General features: G+C 50.7%; 3 protein-coding genes across 4 annotated transcripts in view; 2 read left to right on the top strand and 1 right to left on the bottom strand.

The window, feature by feature from the left end:
- Nucleotides 1-18,550, bottom strand: part of LZIC (leucine zipper and CTNNBIP1 domain containing) — a 382,321-nt gene that overhangs the window by 32,852 nt on the left and 330,919 nt on the right. The gene's annotated exons all lie outside the window — the stretch shown is intronic.
- Nucleotides 1-18,550, top strand: part of RBP7 (retinol binding protein 7) — a 68,094-nt gene that overhangs the window by 12,107 nt on the left and 37,437 nt on the right. The window lies entirely within an intron of this gene.
- UBE4B (ubiquitination factor E4B) overlaps nucleotides 1-18,550 on the top strand; it is a 35,131-nt gene that overhangs the window by 7,180 nt on the left and 9,401 nt on the right. Inside the window, exons 4-21 of one of the 2 annotated variants that reach the window (XM_063317577.1) lie at nucleotides 2,361-2,496; nucleotides 3,356-3,443; nucleotides 4,252-4,396; nucleotides 5,102-5,330; nucleotides 5,686-6,096; nucleotides 7,502-7,621; nucleotides 9,732-9,873; nucleotides 11,257-11,357; nucleotides 11,525-11,639; nucleotides 11,872-11,955; nucleotides 12,440-12,496; nucleotides 12,656-12,772; nucleotides 13,270-13,368; nucleotides 13,798-13,911; nucleotides 14,612-14,810; nucleotides 15,762-15,900; nucleotides 17,275-17,374; nucleotides 17,486-17,613. In XM_063317577.1, the coding sequence (XP_063173647.1) occupies nucleotides 2,361-2,496; nucleotides 3,356-3,443; nucleotides 4,252-4,396; nucleotides 5,102-5,330; nucleotides 5,686-6,096; nucleotides 7,502-7,621; nucleotides 9,732-9,873; nucleotides 11,257-11,357; nucleotides 11,525-11,639; nucleotides 11,872-11,955; nucleotides 12,440-12,496; nucleotides 12,656-12,772; nucleotides 13,270-13,368; nucleotides 13,798-13,911; nucleotides 14,612-14,810; nucleotides 15,762-15,900; nucleotides 17,275-17,374; nucleotides 17,486-17,613 (2,524 nt within the window). The remainder of the gene's footprint in view (nucleotides 1-2,360; nucleotides 2,497-3,355; nucleotides 3,444-4,251; nucleotides 4,397-5,101; nucleotides 5,331-5,685; nucleotides 6,097-7,501; nucleotides 7,622-9,731; nucleotides 9,874-11,256; nucleotides 11,358-11,524; nucleotides 11,640-11,871; nucleotides 11,956-12,439; nucleotides 12,497-12,655; nucleotides 12,773-13,269; nucleotides 13,369-13,797; nucleotides 13,912-14,611; nucleotides 14,811-15,761; nucleotides 15,901-17,274; nucleotides 17,375-17,485; nucleotides 17,614-18,550) is intronic. The other variant, XM_063317578.1, reaches the window with a different exon arrangement.

Below are 18,550 nucleotides of genomic sequence, written 5' to 3'. Positions count from 1 at the left end.
CTTGGGCATTGTGTTCAGCCCTCAGCCAGGGTTTACAGGCCATAAAGGCTTGCTTCACATGTTCCGCTAAACTGAAGCCAAACGAGCCCTCCTCTAAGCAACGTGGGAAGCCAGCCAGCTCCTGTGTGAATATGAGAGTGGAATAACCTGGCCGGTTTTGACAGCCACAGCCTCTTCCGTAGCCTGCGGAACATCTGGCCCTTGAAGGTGAAGGAGCTGGCTGCTTTGCCAAGCAAGCAGGGCCATTGTGCGGCTGCCTCCTCACCCCCTCCTTCCTGCCGTCTGCTTATGCAGCCGTTCAGCACACTGACCTTGTCTTCAAGAGGCCGTGTAACAATAAAGAGATTTCTCCATGTGGAGCCTCTCCCTTGGCTTGCTTCTGCCAGCGAATCACTTTGGCCAGCTTGGCTTCCAGGGTTGTGTTTACTAGAGAGGGAGAAAAACATTGTTTATAAAGAGTTAGGGGGAAAATCAGGGTGTGGGGGGATCACTTTTGGAATAAACTGCTGAGAGGTGTGTGTGTGTCACACACAGACATACATACTGGTCATTCCAGAGCTAAATTGCTTGATTAGTTGGTGTGTGACACGCAAATTAGAAAGAGTGGCGGTTTCTTTCCTTATATCTTACTAATGCTGATAGATGTGCTGTGTGACCGGTTGCCTGTTATAGCCAAGTTCTTCTCACCAGGTTTAAAAATAGCTTTGATGGCACACTAAACCATAATATTTGTTTCATGTACAAAGACTTTTATGCCACTTCAGTGGCTGAGACTCTTAGCAGCTCACAGGCAAGAGAAGACAATTATACAGTGTTTAGGATTTTGTTTTTCACCTTGGCGTCCTCCAGTTCCCAGCGTCATTAGAATAACCAAACTGGCTGGGGATTATGGATAGTGTAGTGATACAACTGAGAGATGCCACATTGGGAGGTTTAGTTGACCCAGAGTGCCGTTGGCTTATGTGAGAAGAACAGACTGAATTAAAAAAAAAAAAAATGCTGGCATTACATTTGAACTAGGATTCCTGGTTTCTTTAAATTGCTGGTTCAAACAAGCCAGACCAGTAACAGTTTGAATCAGCATCAGGTTAACCCACAGGAATTGGTTGGAAGGATAAAATAGTTGTGCTCACTAGTAAAAATTTGAAGGAAGGATGGGCTACCAGTGGATATTTACCGTGTGGTCTCCACGGTGGATCCTGTTTCTTCCTTGCCAACAGGCAGTTAATAAATTCACACTCGCAAATGTTGGCTTGTTGACGGCACCGTGTACTTCTGCATAGAAATCTGAATAGTTGGTAGGGTGATGGAGTATCAGTCTGCACTTGTTTGTTTGGAAAGTCAGCTTGAAAACTAGGGAAAAAAGCCTTGAAAGTTGGGGTGTCTGAGCTCTGTGCCTGGCGGCTTGGTGTTACACCTGCTGCTTATGTTTCATTTTCCAAGTTTCCCTTCCTTTTCTTGGCTCTTTTGTAATGCTCTTGGGCCATCTAACCCACTCTTGGTATCCTGGAAGGGGGCTAATAGAGGTCAGTGTTGTGACTCAGCTTTCATCCCCCCACCCCACCCCCCAGCTGAATTTTCACTCCCGTGCTTGAAACTCTTGGCTTTCAGAATGGGTCAAAGCACGAACCCAACGGTGGCGGTTTTCTACGATTTCTGATGCTGTCTGCTGTTGGGAATCAGGCCACCTTGAGCAGTTACTCAGAGATGCAATAGGCAGACCCCTCTGGATGTTTGCTCAGGGCTCCTAGAAGGCCTTGTGTCCTCCTTTCTTGAAGTTCTGGGAATTAGCCGTTTAGAAACGTTTAGCCGTGGTTTTAATCTGTTTCAGTTAAGGATCGACATCTAAGAGCCTCCTTAGTCCCCAACAGGGCCATCACGAGCTAGACGTGGGGCCGTGTACCCAGAGGAAAGAATCAAAACATTGTACTGAGAGCTGAACAACGTTCAGTTGTTTCCAAATGCCGAGTAGTCATTGGAGAACTGGAAAATGGGAGGTGTGCGGGAGAGCATGAATTCTTTCCCTTGAGCTTCTGGTTGTGCTTCCCAGCCTTGGTAAGTTTCAGAAGCATGGACTTCACTTCCCAGAATTCTCAGCCGTGGCCTTGCTGCCTGGGGAAATCTGGGTAGTAAAGGCCACACATCAGGAAGCTGCCAAGGTTGGGGAACACTGAGTAGCTCACGCCTTCTTCCCACAAGGTGGTGTGGTTGTCTACAGCTCGAAGAGGGGTACCTTCTTAGGGGCGGGGTCATGGCGTGACCACGGTTTCCCACCGCTCCCAGCTCCATGCGTGTGCCTGTGTTCGTGGGCCCGCTGGAAGGCTGGGCGAGTAAATTAAGTGATGCCCTCTTTCCTGAAGGTGTTGCCCATCGAAGCCAGAGCAGCGAAGGGGTGAGTTCGCTCAGCAGCTCGCCATCCAACAGCCTGGAAACACAGTCCCAGTCCCTTTCCCGGTCACACAGCATGGATATCGACAGCGTCTCCTGCGAGAAAAGGTACGGGAGGCCCCCTCCGGTCTCTGGCTCAAGGCAGAAGCTGCTCCACGGCGCTTAGCATACCCCCTTGGGGCTCTGCCAGCGCTGCTTTACCTGACGTGAATAGCTGGCCTGGAAGGAGAACCTTGCACCTGGTGGCACTTTGGAGCCCCGTTTCCCATCCTCCAAAGCAGAGCTGCTCATCCACCACAGCCAGCGTGCCTGTGGCAAAAGGTGGCGGGTAATACCGCCCAGATGACTGACCGCCTCCCCGGGGTAGATTATCAACCTCCAGAAAGCAATTCCGGTCCACCGCCGTAACGTTTAAACGATCGAAAAGGAATTTTGAGTCCCAAATCCAGATAACACATAAACCTAACAGGAAGAGGAGAATACGCGTGGAAGAAGTGAGAAACTACCAAGCCAAGGAGCAGCTCTTTTTAATTGCGTTTTACAGCTGTTAAGGGTAAAGGCTTGCCCTGTAGGGTCGCCTCCGAGACGCTGGAAGATTTCCAGTTTGCGTACCGGTAGGCAGAATGTGTAGATCCAGCCACAGCTTAGAATAACGGCTTGAGGGGACGCAGAACCAAAACACTGTTCTCAGCACACGTGTGCCGAGTTCTGCTTCGCACCACCACAAAATGCAAGGTGGGGGGTGAGAAAAGCGACGCGTTGGAGCTGTCCTCCGTGAGTCACCTTGGCCTGTTCCAGAGTGAGCGGTGTCTGGGCGGCTGGTTATCCGTCTGTCAGTGGTAGTGGATTGCAGCCTCCTTGAGCGCGTCGGGCTGTTTGCCTGCTGTGCCGGGAGCAGCAGCTTCTCTAAGCGGGGAGTGGTCTGAAAGCGTTGGGGGTTTGAAGGGGTTCTCTGCTCCCTTTCCAGCTTGTCCCAGGTGGATGTGGATTCGGGAATCGAAAACATGGAAGTGGACGAGAGCGATCGGAGGGAGAAACGGAGCCTGTCCGATAAGGTGAGGAAGTTGCGGTGGGCCTGTGGGGAGACTAAGAGGCCCTCAGTCTTTCCTGGAGTAGGACGGGCTTCGTGGGCCCGGTGGGCACCGGTGGCAAATGTGCTGAGAACCTGACACCGAGGTGGAACCCTCCCTGTGTTTGATGGCTGTGGTTGTCTGTCCTATTCGCTCCAAGAAGATCAGCTTGCTCCAGGGCCTGTCAGTTAAGCAGTGCCACCTAGTGGGAGCAGAAGGGTGGCCTTCTCTGTCCCTGCACCCAACAGCATCGCCCTGGGGATCTGTACAGTCCCTGCTTGGCCTGCCTTCGGGCGACCTTTAAACCCTGGTTGTTTCTCCAGGCTGTGGGGGCATTGGGTGGGTCCCCTTTCAGTGAATACAGCAGAGCTGTGTTGTGTTTTTTGTGGCCTTCCTCCGTACACCAGTTGTATTTTACCCTACGTTGTGTATTGGTTTTCTTGCACGTTACTGTATTTGAACTTCGTAAAACTGCCCAGAGTCGTTTGGAATAAGGTGGCTAATAACAAACCCGGCTGGGATACAAGGCGTGTTTTTCTCAACTTCAGCCTTGTGGCTAGGAGCTGCTGCCCGAAAGAGGTCCGTTTGCCTCTTCTCATGGTTTCAACACTTTTATCCCGTTCTAAATCGTTGCCTGTTAACTGCATTTGCTTTCGGCTCCGATGGGGACGGTTCCTTCTATTTCTGTTGTTCGGGCGTGAATGCCAGGGCTCACCGTGCTTTGCTAAATGTCTCAGCACTCCTTTGGCCTGGACAAATTGGACCTGAGCATATTCTGGTGTCTCCCCTGCAGGAGCCCCCCTCAGGACTGGAAATCTCGGAGGAACAAGCCTTGCAGCTAGTCTGTAAGATTTTCCGGGTCTCCTGGAAAGACCGGGATAGAGATGTCATCTTCCTGACTTCCCTTTCTGAGCAGTTCAAGCAGAATCCTAAAGATGGTGAGGAGCCCACCGGGTTATCTGTGACTGTGTTTAAGAACGTGGAGTTTCGAAGCAGGATGCTATAGTTCATTTGCAAAAGTAAGCTGTATTGAGCACCTTTTAGAGCAGGCTCAGTGGTGCCACGGTTCGTGGGGGCTCTCACAAAATGGCTGCGGTGGGATTGGAGCTTGCCTATTCCTCTGGCTTAGCTTTATCTCGTTTTCTTAAATCTCCAGTTCTCAGAGGAAGGGTCATTTTGAATGAGCGATGCTAAAGACTGACTGCTGGCACTGTCTGCTAAATGTGTCACCTCTCGCTGGATTAAAACTTCTCTGGGCTCCCATTTGCTTTTAAGTTATAGGGAGCAATTGCTAGAGGCTTTTTTTTTTTTAAATGGGGGACCCTACCTGGGTCTGGTTTGTCCTTAGATCTGGGGTCCAATTTTCCCATGGTGATTCGGCACCCCAGACAGAGATGCAGTGGGCGGCGCAGGGTGTGAACGGCTCAGCCCCCCTTCCTTCGGTGATTAGAAGTTGGTGAGCATCCCGTCAGTGGTGTTAGATCGGAGCCCACCATCCCGATTGCTGAATAGATTGTCAGCATTGGAGCATGAGATGCCAGCGTCTGTTCAGAGCCGGCTGGTACGCTTCCGACTCTCCCTTTGCCCTGTGAGATGCTCGGAGCGTACTCAAGTAACCCACTTCCTCCCCTCCTCTCTCAAAGTGTTCTCGGACTTTAAGGACTTGATTGGGCAAGTCCTGATGGAAGTCCTGATGATGTCGACCCACTCGAGAGAAGAAAACCCTTTTGCCAGTCTGACCGCCACGTCGCAGCCCATCGCAGCGGCTGCCCGGTCGCCAGATAGAAACCTGGTCCTGAATACTGGCTCCAACCCAGGAACCAGCCCCGTGTTCTGCAACGTGGGCTCGTTTGGCTCCAGTTCCTTATCGAGGTAGGTCAACCGGCCAAAAGTCAGCTTTGAGAGAGAGACCTGGGGAGAAAAACCCAGAGAGGCGGACGCCTCTTTGCAAATTGGGCAACCAGGTAGAGATTCGGCCTCAAAACGGATCCTCGGGGTACCGGGAGCGGCCCGCCCTTGAAATGGGGCAGGGCCACTTCCAGAGCAATTCTGCACGGTTGGGGCATTTTAATCCTGGAACGTTTTGCGAGGGGCCCCTCCCTGACGAGAGAGCTTCAGTTGAGCTACTCTCTCTTCCGCATCTTTTCTACTTCTGTTGCCTTCTCCGCTGTCAATTCTTAACGTTTCTCCTCCTCCTCCTCCTCCCTTCCCCCTTTGTTGACCGCAGTCTCTATGGGAGCAGCCCCATTCCCATTTTCAATATTGCAAATCACCCACCTTTGGCCGGCTCCTTTCTCACGTCTTCTCCCAGCCCCGTTGCTCCCCTCCCCGTGTCTTCCCTGTCTGTCAGCCCCCATCTCGTGCCAGCAGGGCCACTGAGTGTCCAGCCCTCATCCCCAAGGTACCGTCCGTACACAGTGGCACACCCCTGGACCTTGGCAGCCCCTTCTCCTCCTGCCTCAGCCATCACATCCAGTCTTTCAGCTCCTTTGGCTCCTCCGGGCATGAGCCCCAGCCCTCCAGCTGCACGGGCCGCTTCGTCCGGGTTTAGGCCTGTAGCTGCCACCCTGCCTCTGTTCTCCACTGTGGGCGGCGGCAGCAGCAGCAGCACTTCCTCCCCAAGCAGGATGCCCTCTAGGTACATTTGTAGCTGGGTGGATTTGTGGCTTCCTGTGTGTGCCATGCTGAGTTGCAGTGGCCAGCTGCATTTTGGAACAGCATCGTTAGGCTTCAGCTAATCCATCCCGTTTTAAAACAAGCTTTCTGCTTTGCTTCTCTAACTCTGCTTGAGCTGAGCTAATCCTGACTTTGAACCGTGTGTTTTTCCGGCAATACTCATGGCGTTTTCCGGGGCAGAGAGGAAGGAAGGGATATTTTACTAACCTATGGAAGTTTTATTCTGCTTTTCGGCCTGAAAGATCTCGGGATGGCTCGTGCGGTGGGTAAGAAAAAGACTATCCCTGTTTGCAGGTTGACATATATGACTGAGAAGGACAGTGGCACGAAGAGGAAGGAAGCAATGGTAAACGGATGAAGTAAAATACCGCTTAAGGGATTACTCCTTCACGATGGGCCGGTCTGTCTTTGGGACTGACGGGGTGGCCCTGCTTCCCATCTCGCTGAACTCAACAGCAAGTTAGATTCTGGTTACCAACAGTGTGCAATATTCAGAAGAGAGCAAGTGAGCATACAGACTTTCCAGCAAAAGTGTAGAATAGTCCTCCTTCGGCCAAAGAAGAAGCGATTAAGCTGCGCTGGGAGAGGTGATTCCCGTAGCCTCTTGGAGATTCTTGCCCTTAGGGATTCTAGAGCGGCGTTTCTTGACCTCGGCAACGTTAAGACGGGTGGACTTCAACTCCCAGAATTCCCTGGGAGTCCCCCCGTCTTAAAGTTGCCGAGGTCGAGAAACACTGCTCTGGAGAGCCCACCTTGAGTCCCAGAAAGAGGAAAGCGTTTTGCCAAGGGGCTTTTGCGTAGTAGCGAAGAGCGGACTCTCAAATGCCTGGGAAGAATTGGGCCTCGGCCTTGGAGAGCCTCTGTCAGTCGGCATCATCCGCATCGGGCTAGAGGTAGGGCAGCGTTTCGCATCTCCCTCGAGGCTCCTAGACCCCTGGCAGCGACGTCCCCTTCTTGTGACTTCAGGCAGTTGGAGGAGGCAGACCAGGGCCCTCGCCTCTGCCGAAGGCTGCTACGTCCAGCCCATTACTGTTAAGATCAACAAGCACTGACTCGCAAATTGGAGCTGCCTTCATTCCCAAGGAGCTGCCTGTTGCAGTCTCCCCAGAAGACAGCCTGCTCTGCATCTCTCGACCGCCCACGTTCTGCTCCAAAGTTTGCAAAGGCACCTTAACTCTACTGTGGCTTTAACAAACGCGGCTAACTTCCCAGCTTAACTTGCGGCATGCTTGCAGTGAAGATGGTCTTGATAGAAAACCCAACAGCTTGTGTGTGTGTGTGTGTGTGTGCGTGTTCCCTTTCTGAATTTTATTTCACCCCTCCATTCTCTTGTATTCATTCATTCGCGTCTGCTTTCATTATACTAGTATGTACGGCAGCCCTTTATCCCTCTTCCTTGCCATTTCTGATGTCTCTGGAGACAGTTCTGATGAAGAAAATGAGGAAGAGGAGGAGGAGGATTTTTCTTGTGTCCCGTTTGGGTCCAGGTACTCTAGAAACGGCGTGAGGTGTTTGCATTTTCTTTCCTTCCAGGCGTCCTTCCCCCACGTCAGCGTTGAATTTCATGTTCCTCGTACTTCATTAAAACCTTTCCATTTGCAGGATGAAACCTATTTGTTCACCTCCTTCCTGTATTCTTTAGCAGCAGGGCTGCTTTGTGTGTCAAGAGATAGGAGGAATCCTTTGAAATGAGCCTTTTGACCGGTTGCTTTACGCAGAATTGGTGGCTGGGACATCAAGGGTAAATCGTTGCCATTTTGACTTCAGAAGAGTTGGCTTTGGTCTCTGGCTTGTCAAGGGAGCGATGAGCCCAGGTTCTCAACCTGCTTGTCCATTTCCACCCGCAAGAGAAGCCAAGTTAGGGCCATTAGAGCCTGTGCCTAATTAGCCACGATTCCTTTAGGATTTTGGCTTCTCTGCTATATGCAAATGGAAATAAAGAGGATTGGAATCATCCAAGTGGTGTCATCCACAACATCCCTGTTTCCTTAGGGGTGGCCTGAACTGGCCCAGTTCAGTGAAAACCAGGTGTGTTCATGCAAGCTTAGTTCACCCAACCTGCCACGCCCTAATCTCAGCTGTTGGGCTCAGTAAGCCATGGTTTATAGTTGAGAGGCTGGGTCTGTACGACGCTGAGAACTATAAGCTAGCCAACTGTACTTCAGCCGATAGCGTTGTGTGAGTCTAGCCCATGTGGTTACTTTATGGTTTATGGTAACTGGGCAAACCACGATTGAGCAAAGCATGGGTAGATACTTTCTGTGAGCACAGCTAGTGTGATGCAGTAACTTGTGAATGGTGGGGATGTTCTGTGGAAGACCGTATGATGCTTTGTTGTGATTGAAAAAGCCTGTAAGCACTCATAATAAACCAATGTGTCTAATTGGGCTTCCTAAAATTTTTAAAATACAGACATGAACATGGGTCTGTGTGTGTGTGCATTTAAAAAATCAACAATGGCATCTTACAAAAACGTTGAGCGCAAATACCTATTTCAAGACTACTTTGTTTCTTGTTCGAGCTGACAGGAGCCTGTTGTCTGTTGCTTGCTTTCTGGTCCTAGTGCAGCACAAGCTCCATCCGTAACGTGGGGAGGCATGCTCGCAGCCCCCCTCGTGTGCAAAACGAGTCCTTGCGAGGAAGGGCTAAGCTTGCAATGAAAACTACACGGAGCCCGGAGTTGGGGTCGGCCAAACTGGAAGCTTGGGAGTGGTGGTGAAGTTGACGGGGTCTGGTGGCCTTCCTCCATGGCTCAAGTCAACAGGACCTTCTGTGGTTGTCACCATGCAACTTCTCTTTTGGGGGGCATTCACTCGCTGCAGCAAAGAGGGTTTTTGAATTAGGCTCTGAGGCTGCTGGGCTGACATCTCCCTTAACGTCACGCCCGGTGATGTAAAGAGTTACGTTGCTCCCCGTCCGCAGTCGCTTTTTTCTTTGAAGAAGAGAGTCCGATTGGGGGCAGAGTCTGCGTGGCTCAAACACTGAAGCGGATGTAAGGGCTCCTCGTGAGCAAGCGGTTTTTCCAGAGCATTGACCCCCAAGGTGTGCCCCCTGCTCCCCAACAACCACAGCGGGCTGCGTGGACGGGTCGATCCCCAAAGATGCTAAGCTGGAGTTGCTGGTTGAGTGACGATGTGAGGAACCCCTATTACAGTTTTAGAATCGTGGTCCTTCTCCGTTGCTAGGGGTTCAAACAGCCCCAGCGCCCTTCTCCGTGTTGGCATCCACCGGATTGGCACTACAGGCCAAGAATGTCTTGGTTTGTCTTCCAAGAGATGGTTCTGGTTCCAAGTGGGCCTGATGGCTACGGAGGGCGGGCTGGAACAGCCAAGACCGGACCGGCCGGGGTTTATTTTGTTTTATTTATTCATTTGTCAAACATGTTGCCACCGCCCATCTCCCCCCAGAAAGAGGGACTCTGGGCGGTTTACAGTGAAAGAGCCCTGGGGGGGCTGTGGGCAAACCTAGGGACGAGTCTCGTCCTACGCGGTGCCTCTGTCCAGCGGGGCCCCCATCCGCCGCCCGCCCTTCCTGCTGGGGCCTGGAGGGGCCTCCCTGCCTCTGGACTCAGCCGCACGCCTTGTGCTTCTTGTCTAGCGGTGGAGGCTCCGGGGGGGCCAGCGTTTCCGACTCGTGCAGCGACCACTTCGCCATCGAGACGTGCAAGGAGACAGAGATGCTCAACTACCTCATTGAGTGCTTCGACCGCGTGGGGATTGAGGAGAGAAAGGCTCCAAAGGTACCGGGGAAGGAAGGGGGACTTCTGCTGGTATCTGCCTTCCCCGCTAGCCAAGGGGAGCACCCGTCCACAGGCCTGCCTCGGAGATGTGGCGGCTCCGGTTCCAGACCGTAAAGCGAGCATCGCGATAAAGAGCGCCACGCACATTTTTTGGTTTCCCAGGGCAGATAACGGCTCCGCTTACGTTGTACTGTAGTCTGTTAAGTGTGCAACAGCATTGTGTCTAAAAAAACAACGTACACCCTTAATTAAAAACTGCTTTATTGCTAAAAATGCTAATCACCACCACAAACCTTCAGTATGTCGATTTTTTTAAAAATCACAAAATCTGCAAAGAGCAGTAGAGCAAGGTGTGCCTGTATCTGTCCATCCAATGTGCACGACTTTGGGCGGCTGGCATTTTTGAACAGAGACACGGGTGGGGAGAGGATGGGAAGTCTTCACTTCAGGAAGTATCCAGGTGGTACTTCCACACCCTGCCCAATCCAGCTCCCACCATGCCAGATAAGCGAGCCAGCCACCTAGCTAGGATCTTTGTTCATTTCTGTCTTGTCTTCCTGCTCGGCACCAATAATTCTCCCTCTTCCAGTTGTGTCTTCAGTAGCACTCCTGTGAAGAAGGGTAGGCTGACTGTCTCAGATTTGGTCCTGGAGCTGGGAGGAAGCTTGAACCCAGATCTCGCTGCTCCTAGACCAGCCCTCTAATTGCTCCTCCGGATCGGTCTAGTCTTAAGTCAGCCTTGTTTAGGCCTTACGCACAAAGGACAGACAGGTTAGCCTGGCATTTCTCAACCGTGTCAACTCTGAGATGCGTGGACTTCAACTCCCAGAATCCCCCAGCCAGCCATGCTGCATGGGGAACTCTGGGAGTTGAAGTCCATGCATCTTAAAGTTGACAAAGTTGAGAAATGCTGGGTTAGTCTCTGCAAAGGAGGGGGTATTGTGTAAGCCCCCCTTCCTTGGAGTCTCCTAATGTCCAAACATTTGCCCAGGTCATGCCATGTAGACAGGAATGCCAGGATGGTTGTGTGGTTGCCGCTCTGCCCTCTTCAGCATACAGAGCACTTCAGGATTATACCCATTTCACAGATGATAAGCATGGACTGAACAGCAGTAGCGCAATTTGAATCTAGCTGGGGAATCCACCGTTGGTCCAAGAAAGCCAAGTTCAGATACTCACCGTTTTAAGGGCCTTTAGATATGATGGTGCCTCTCGGCTTCCTATTAGAGGCCTGGTTTAATTTGACCCTTGGAAAAGCAAGCGAACGTTGCCCCCAAAGAAAGGAAGTGTTGTGTAGAGGCTGCCTTCCCCTGCCAGCGCCTTTGGGCCCAAGCTCTAAAGGGTGAAATACGGGATGCCTCACCCTGTTTCTGCCTCTTCTAGATGTGCAGCCAGCCAGTGGTGAGCCAGCTACTGAGCAACATCCGATCCCAGTGCATTTCCCACGCGGCTTTGGTGCTCCAAGGGTCCCTAACGCAGCTGAGGTCGGTGGAAAGGAGGCCACTTAGTGATCCTTGTTTGACCTCCCCTTTAACCCTCTCGGGCATCTGCCCTCTGAGTCAAATTGTAAACGGCTTTTGTGGATCATGGGCTTCAAAGTTATTTTGGGCACGTGGGGGAGTTTCTGAACCCTGTTGTCTCTTGCATCCAGGTCGACGCAGCAGCAGTCTTTGTTAGTCCCATATATGCTCTGCAGGAATCTCCCCTTCGGCTTCATCCAGGAATTGGTGAGAACGACTCACCAGGACGAAGAGGTCTTCAAACAGGTAAGATGCTCGCCAAGCTCTCTGGCTCCATACGTGCTGCAGCCTGGCGAAACCAGCATGTTGGATGAACCTTGAATTATTGCCGTGCTTTTTGGCCGGTCGAAGCAGAAATCTTTAGCAGCCGCTTCGTCCTGGAGCGAGGGCCAATTTGGGACCGGCTCTTGGTCCCCCTGGCTCCTGAAAGTGGAAGCTGGGAGCAGCAGAATTCTTCCTATTTTTCTTCTTTCAACAGATCTTTATACCTATTTTACAAGGGCTGGCTCTTGCTTCAAAAGAATGCTCCTTTGATAGTGACAACTTTAAATACCCCCTTATGGTGAGTATCGGGGAGTAACCTGCTGGTGCTACTTGAACGATCGCGTTTTTATGGTTTTTAATTCTGTAAGCCGCCCGAGTCACCGTGTGTGAGTTGGGCGGCCTTATAAATCTCTCTAATAAATAAGTAAACTGGATGCTTGATGTTTGAGGCAGCCCCTCTCTCATCGGACCTCCAGGGACTGTTTGTTTGAGATGTGTTGCTGTTGTTGGCAGGGCCTCTTTATTGACCAGGCAAGGTTGCAGGCTGAGTTGCAATAATTTCTCCAGGGATGCCCAAGCCGGGAGCTTCCTGTTGCCTGTTGCTGCCCAGCTCACTTCTGAAGAGGGGCCCAGAACATCTCCCTCCACCCCCCGCCCACCAAACGTTTCTGAACTCTAACTCCCAGGCAGTCTTTGGTTCGGCTTCCGGTTCATCCGTGACCCAGAGGCAGGTCGGGGAGAAACGGGATCTGAACCCTTGGTTTCCTTCTCTTCCCACCCAGGCTTTAGGGGAACTGTGCGAGATCAAGTTTGGAAAATCGCATCCTGTCTGCAGCTTGGTAAGTGGAGAGACTGGGGAACAGGGCAAGATGTGGTGGGTCAGTCCCTTGGATTCATCCTTGCGGGATCCTACCGAAGGACGGAAAGGCCAGAGGCAGAGTGATATGAGCATCCAGCCCCCGTCCCGCTAATTTTTTTGATCTCTCTGCTCTTTCCAGGTGGTGTCCTTGCCTCTGTGGTTGCCAAAATCCCTAAGCCCCGGGATGGGCCGAGAGCTCCAGAGACTCTCCTACCTTGGCGTATTCTTCAGCCTCTCCGTCTTCGCTGAAGACGACGTAAGTGTCGAGCAACAGCCTAGACAGGAAATGGATGTCTCCCTGGTGAAGTCAAACGGGCTCATCAGATCAAACGATTGCCCTGACTAATGCAGATTGGCCAGCTGAGGGATCCTTCCAGCCAGCTTCTGGGGCGCCTTAACTGGGGGAGCAGGGCTCCCCCCGGCACCTTCTGCTTGGAAGGCAGGTGCTGTGAGCTGCGAACGCTCCAGCCAGAGGGAGGCGCGCATAGACGGCGCGTCTCCTCCTCCTCCTGAAAACCAGCCTGTTTGAATGGCAAAGAACATAGGAAGGAGGGTGGCAAAACCCTCCAAACACACTGCTTTGGGCCAAGATACTTTTCTTCTGTCTGGGTTGGAGGTTGAAGAGAGAGCAGGCATAGTCGAGGCCAGAGGAAGAAGCCAAAAAATGTACCCACTTTTCAGATTTCAGGGTTTTGTGGGGAGGCTGTGTAGAACTGCTGCCCACGATTGATTTGTCGCCTTTTGCCCTTGCAGCCTAGAGTTGTCGAAAAATATTTCTCTGGCCCTACCATCACCCTGGAAAACACGCGGGTGGTTAGCCAGTCTTTGCAGCATTATCTGGAATCTGCCAGGGTAGGTGTGCTGAAGCGGAACTTGGGGTTTTCACCTTGTTTTGGGGAAGGGCAGTCAATTGGTCACAGAAATTTATAGTCCTGAATTAAAATGGAAGGATTGTCTTCCTTCCTTCCTTCCTTCCTTCCTTCCTTCCTTCCTTCCTTCCTTCCTTCCTTCCTTCCTTCCTTCCTTCCTTCCTTCCTTCCTCCCTGTCTCTCCCTCCCTCCCTCTCTGTCTCTCTTGTGTGATAGGAAAGATTGTGCTGCTTTGTTTAAGGTGTGTAAATCCACACCGTATCAGAAGAGGCACTCCAGAGTGCTTTAAAGGGATGCTTCAGGCCGCAGGCTGTGATTCCTGGTGTGTGTGATGCCTGCCAGGTTGGTTGTAGGTGTGCTAGGCTACCCCACCAGTTACTTTCTGACTTTTTCTGCTCTGCCAAACCTTTAGCAAGAGTTATTCAAGATCCTGCACAGTATTTTGCTCAACGGCGAAACGCGGGAAGCCGCCCTCAGCTACATGGCAGCCGTGGTCAACGCCAACATAAAAAAGGCACAAATGCAGGTGAGGTTGTGCTCTGTCGCCCGCCACCCCAAACCCTGCCGATATTACACACAGCTCCTTTTGGCCTCCCGTACTTACCCAAAAACCCACCCAAAAGGGAGAGGGAAAATTCAAGCTCCCTGATTTATAGCCGTTTCCTTACCTGGGGAAAATAGTGGGAAGCGTGCTTCAAAGATAGGCTTTTATTTATTTGTTTGTTTGTTTGTTTATTCAAATTTCTATCACTACCCATCTCTCCCAAAAAGGGAAGGGGACTCTGGGCAGTTGCCACCTGTCTGATTTTCAGAGAGCAAATCCCTTAGGTGGGCTTCTGATGCCCACCTAAAGCAGCCTTTTTCAACCTTTCGACCCTGGAGGAACCCTTGAAATATTTTCCAGGCCTCCGGGAAGCCCTGCACATTCAGGCTCAAAGATAGGCCCGAAGTTACACAGTTGTTACGCTTGTTTCATGGGTAGGCCTGTATAGATGTGTTGACGGTGTTGTTAAACTGAAGATAAAGAATGGAACTTACCTCTTGAATGTGAAGGTGCCCGAATTTGAAACAATTTTTTAAAGAAACCGTGAGCTCCCAGGGAGCCCCCGGGGACCTCTTGCGGAACCCTGGTTGAGAAACCCTGACCTAAACACTCAGAAGTCCTTCGGGTCAGCTCAAGACCCAAGTTTGCTTCTTATCCTGACTTCTCTTTCTTGGGCACTCAGACCGACGATCGGCTGGTATCTACGGATGGCTTTATGCTAAACTTGCTCTGGGTGCTGCAGCAGCTGAGCACAAAAATCAAACTCGAGACGGTCGATCCTTCCTACATCTTCCACCCCCGGTGTCGGATCATGGTGCCGGCGGACGAGACGCGTGTGAAAGCGACCTTGGAGGATGTTAGCAGCTGGATGGTTGAGCTGTGTGAGTTAACACTCTGCTTTTGCCTTGGGTTTGTTCAGCTGCATGCCCCAAAATAAATCCAGGTTTTCAGCGACGGGGTTTGGATGGAGACCTTTCCTGGAAGCTGCGTCAGGTTACTTCTGCACTTTTGCTAATGTTAAATATTTTTTCCTGCTGAATATATTTTAGCTGCTCTTTGGGGCGGGCAGAGATAGATGGAAAACACACAGGGGATCCTCTTCCACCCTCCTGTTTGCACTGGAGATTTCGCAAAGCGTGTGTCTGTGAACATTTGTGACATCTGATTTAAAAGAAAAATGAAAATGGAGTGCGTTGTGGTTCTAGATGCCACACCTCTTGCCGGCTTTTTCATTTCCACAGAGCTGAGTAACTTGTTCTGTTTATGAGGATCTTTTCACTTGTTTTTTCCCTATTGGGGTATGCATTTAATACCTTCATTAATATTTTCGTGCTGCCAACCTCTAGAGGCTCCTGATGGTTTACAAAATAAAAACCTTGTGCTAGATAGAACAAGGACAGTTTCTGCATTTTTTTTTTAATATCCAGGGAGAGCCCTCTGCCCCCTGGTATGGTTTTCCTGTATGTGGCTTAATCTGTATAGTTCATTTGAACCTTTTGTGCCTGCAAGTTTTGTCACCTGTCTTGGGATCCTGAAGGATTTTGGAGCACTGGGTCAGGTGACGAATGAGAACCCTGCTTAAATCTTCCTGCAGACATGCTACTGACCTTCAGCTGAGAAAGTTTAGAGCAGTGTTTCTCAACCGTGGCAGCTTGAAGATGTGTGGACTTCAACTCCCAGAATTCCTTGCTGGCTGGGGAATTCTGGATGTTGAAGTCCACACATCTTCAAGCTGCCAAGGTTGAGAAACACTGGTTTAGATGCTTAGTGATCCTGACTTTCTCCCTTATTTTTGGTTTTTCATTTACATTCTTTTATCCTTGTTTCCACAGCCAGGGATCAGTCTCTCTTTTCTGAGCCAAAATTCCCCACGGAATGTTTTTTCCTGACCCTCCACGCCCACCACCTCTCCATTTTACCAAGTTGCCGTCGATACATCCGCCGACTCAGGGCCATCCGGGAGCTGAACAGGTAAAACCAAAAACCATTGTTAGTGGGCCTGGGGTGTTTTGGGTTGGTGGTTTTATTTCCAAAGCAAGAATTTGGCGAGAGAAATAAAGCTGAGGTATCAAGGGCAGATATTCCAGGGAAACGTGGGTTATTTATATAGGGAGAAAAGCGGAGGAAGCGAAGGTCTATTTTGTATGCGTAAGGGAGCTTCGTGTGCTGTGTAACTGCGTGCCAGTCTTTTTGCCTCTTGAGCCCTCGGAGATTTGCCTTTGCAGAGCTCTGGGCAGTGTTGATGTGTGGTGGGAACACGGTGTGCCCAGATGAACTTGGCACCAGGTGGCTTGGCGACTCCAGATGGCTGTGGGAGGCAGCGAAGGCGGTCTTCTCCCTGTGAGCTCATGCGCCGTGGGTATTCTCTGTGTGGGAAGCCAGGCTGGTCTTCTCAAAAAGCCGCCTTGGAGCCTGCCAATAGCTTCATTGTTTAGGGAGTCTGATGCTGCCAGGGCATGCCTGCGTGGATGCCATTGTGAGAGCATAAGCTCGGCAGAGGAACGAGGAGGCAGGGGTGGACGGCAGAGAAGGAGCGGGGCTGGGGCCAGCAACCCTGAGCCGGAGAAAGAAGCCAATTGATCTGTTGTGTCGGTCTGTGGGCTTCGTGCCTCCTTTTGCACAGCAGACAGTTCCTCATTCTGCAGGGCCCTTTAAAGCCCTGCGCTGGAACGGTTCTAAAGAAAGGCCTTTCTTCTCATTTTTTCAAGGGTTTGTATGTTTAAACACGCATTTAGCCATGGCTGTATGAAAACCCTGCCTAGCAGAAGCTATTCAAATCCCTTTATAAAGCATCGCCTGCTGATCTTTGGAGACTCGATTTAGAAGTCAAAAGCCGGAGGGAGAACTCCGTGGTTTAACTTCTGACCTGGCAGACGGGGTTTTCGGAAGCTGTTGTAGCAGAATCTGCAGGGCACCGTGTAACTAGGGCACCCCCTCCCTCTAGAATGGCCTTGCCATCACCCCCCCCCCATCTCAGGTTAAAATGGTCTCTTCCCCATTATCATTCAGCGGGTCTTGAGACCCAAAGGTAATTTGCAACGTAACAATTTGCAAATGTTCAGGGCAGGAAGTAGATGCTTTGGGTTTTATTGGCGGTGCATTGTTTTAATGGCTTTATTTTGTGAGTTAAGCTGCCTAGATGAGGGGCTTAGAAGTAAATGTCGGTAAATAAATAATTGACCATCCAAAGTTTGCATGAAGGCCTTTTGACTAAAATTGCACCAGTTTTGCCATCAGTCCTTGTAGGTTTTCCTGACCTGATTTGCCTGGCTTGAGCCATTTGAGCGCTTACCTTTTGTCCTGATTGCTTAAATCCTCCCCACCCAAACTTTCTGCTGCTTACAGGACTGTGGAGGATCTGAAGAATAATGAAAGTCAGTGGAAAGATTCCCCTCTGGCTACGAGGCATCGAGAGATGCTGAAGCGATGCAAAACCCAGCTGAAGGTTGGTGGCAACACGCGTACCTTTGTGGCACAATGCTCTGGAGGGCTGTGACTACTTTTTATGGCTTGTGTGCTGTGTGGCCTCATTTTGCTCTCGCTGTGTCCTGCCCAGAGATTGGTGCGGTGCAAAGCTTGTGCGGATGCCAGCCTGCTAGATGAGAATTTTCTCCGGAGGTGCCTGAACTTCTACAGCGTGGTGATCCAGCTCTTGCTTCGGATTCTCGATCCTGCCTATCCTAAGTGAGTTCTGTGCACCAGCTTCCCCATCTCTTGCTGGGCTGCTCTGGGCTCAGATCTAAAATCTGCCCTAAAATGCACATCGGAGGCAATCCTAATATTTTTAGAGGGCCATCATGAAGTGATGGATTATGTATTTGGCGTACAGAGGTGGTCTTAACTACTGAACATTTTGTTAAATCGGTTCAATCGTGTCCGATTCTTGGAGACTGCCTGGACGGGTCTCTGCATTTTTTTGGGAAAGGTTTTTTGGAAGTGGTTTGCCATTGCCTCCTTCCTAGGGCTAGGAGAGAGCGACTGGCTGAAGGTCACTCAGTTGGCTTCATGTCTAAGGCAGGACTAGAACTCACCGTCTCCCGTTTTCTAGCCCGGTGCCTTAACCATGATACCAAACCAGCTCTCAACTACTGAACATGGTTTAGGAAAAATGTTGCATTAAACCATGGCTATTTCACGGGTACTGACAGGAAGCCGCTCTGTACAAGCATTCAGGACCACATTTCCATGCTCTGTGAGCCAGGGGCCTCCTGTTTAGCCTTGGCATCCCCAGCCAAAATGGTCCAAGGACCAGCACTGGAAAGATGCAGTCCCCAAATTTTTAGATGGACCACTGATCTCTGTAGAGCTGCATCACAGATCCATAGAAAGATTTACACCCTGCTTTTTAAATCGTGATGTGTGCAGGAAACTGGATAGAGTGGGCAGTGGCAAAGTTTGAAAAATAAATAAATTAGTCTCGGTATCAGCTATACATAAGTTCTATTACATTTAAATGCGTATGTGTTTAAGTATATATGTTGGCTATTAAATCCCCCCCCCACATTTGGTTTTATTTTTAGGGCTTTTTTCCCCTGTCTGTACTGTTGCTTGCTAGGCAACACACCCGTTAACACATCCCATAATACTATGCCTTTTGGTCCACCGTAGTGTAACTGTGTGT

Source organism: Candoia aspera, chromosome 18 (genome assembly GCF_035149785.1).
Source record: "Candoia aspera isolate rCanAsp1 chromosome 18, rCanAsp1.hap2, whole genome shotgun sequence".
Lineage (NCBI taxonomy): Eukaryota > Metazoa > Chordata > Lepidosauria > Squamata > Boidae > Candoia > Candoia aspera.
This window is presented reverse-complemented; position numbering and strand designations above follow the sequence as displayed.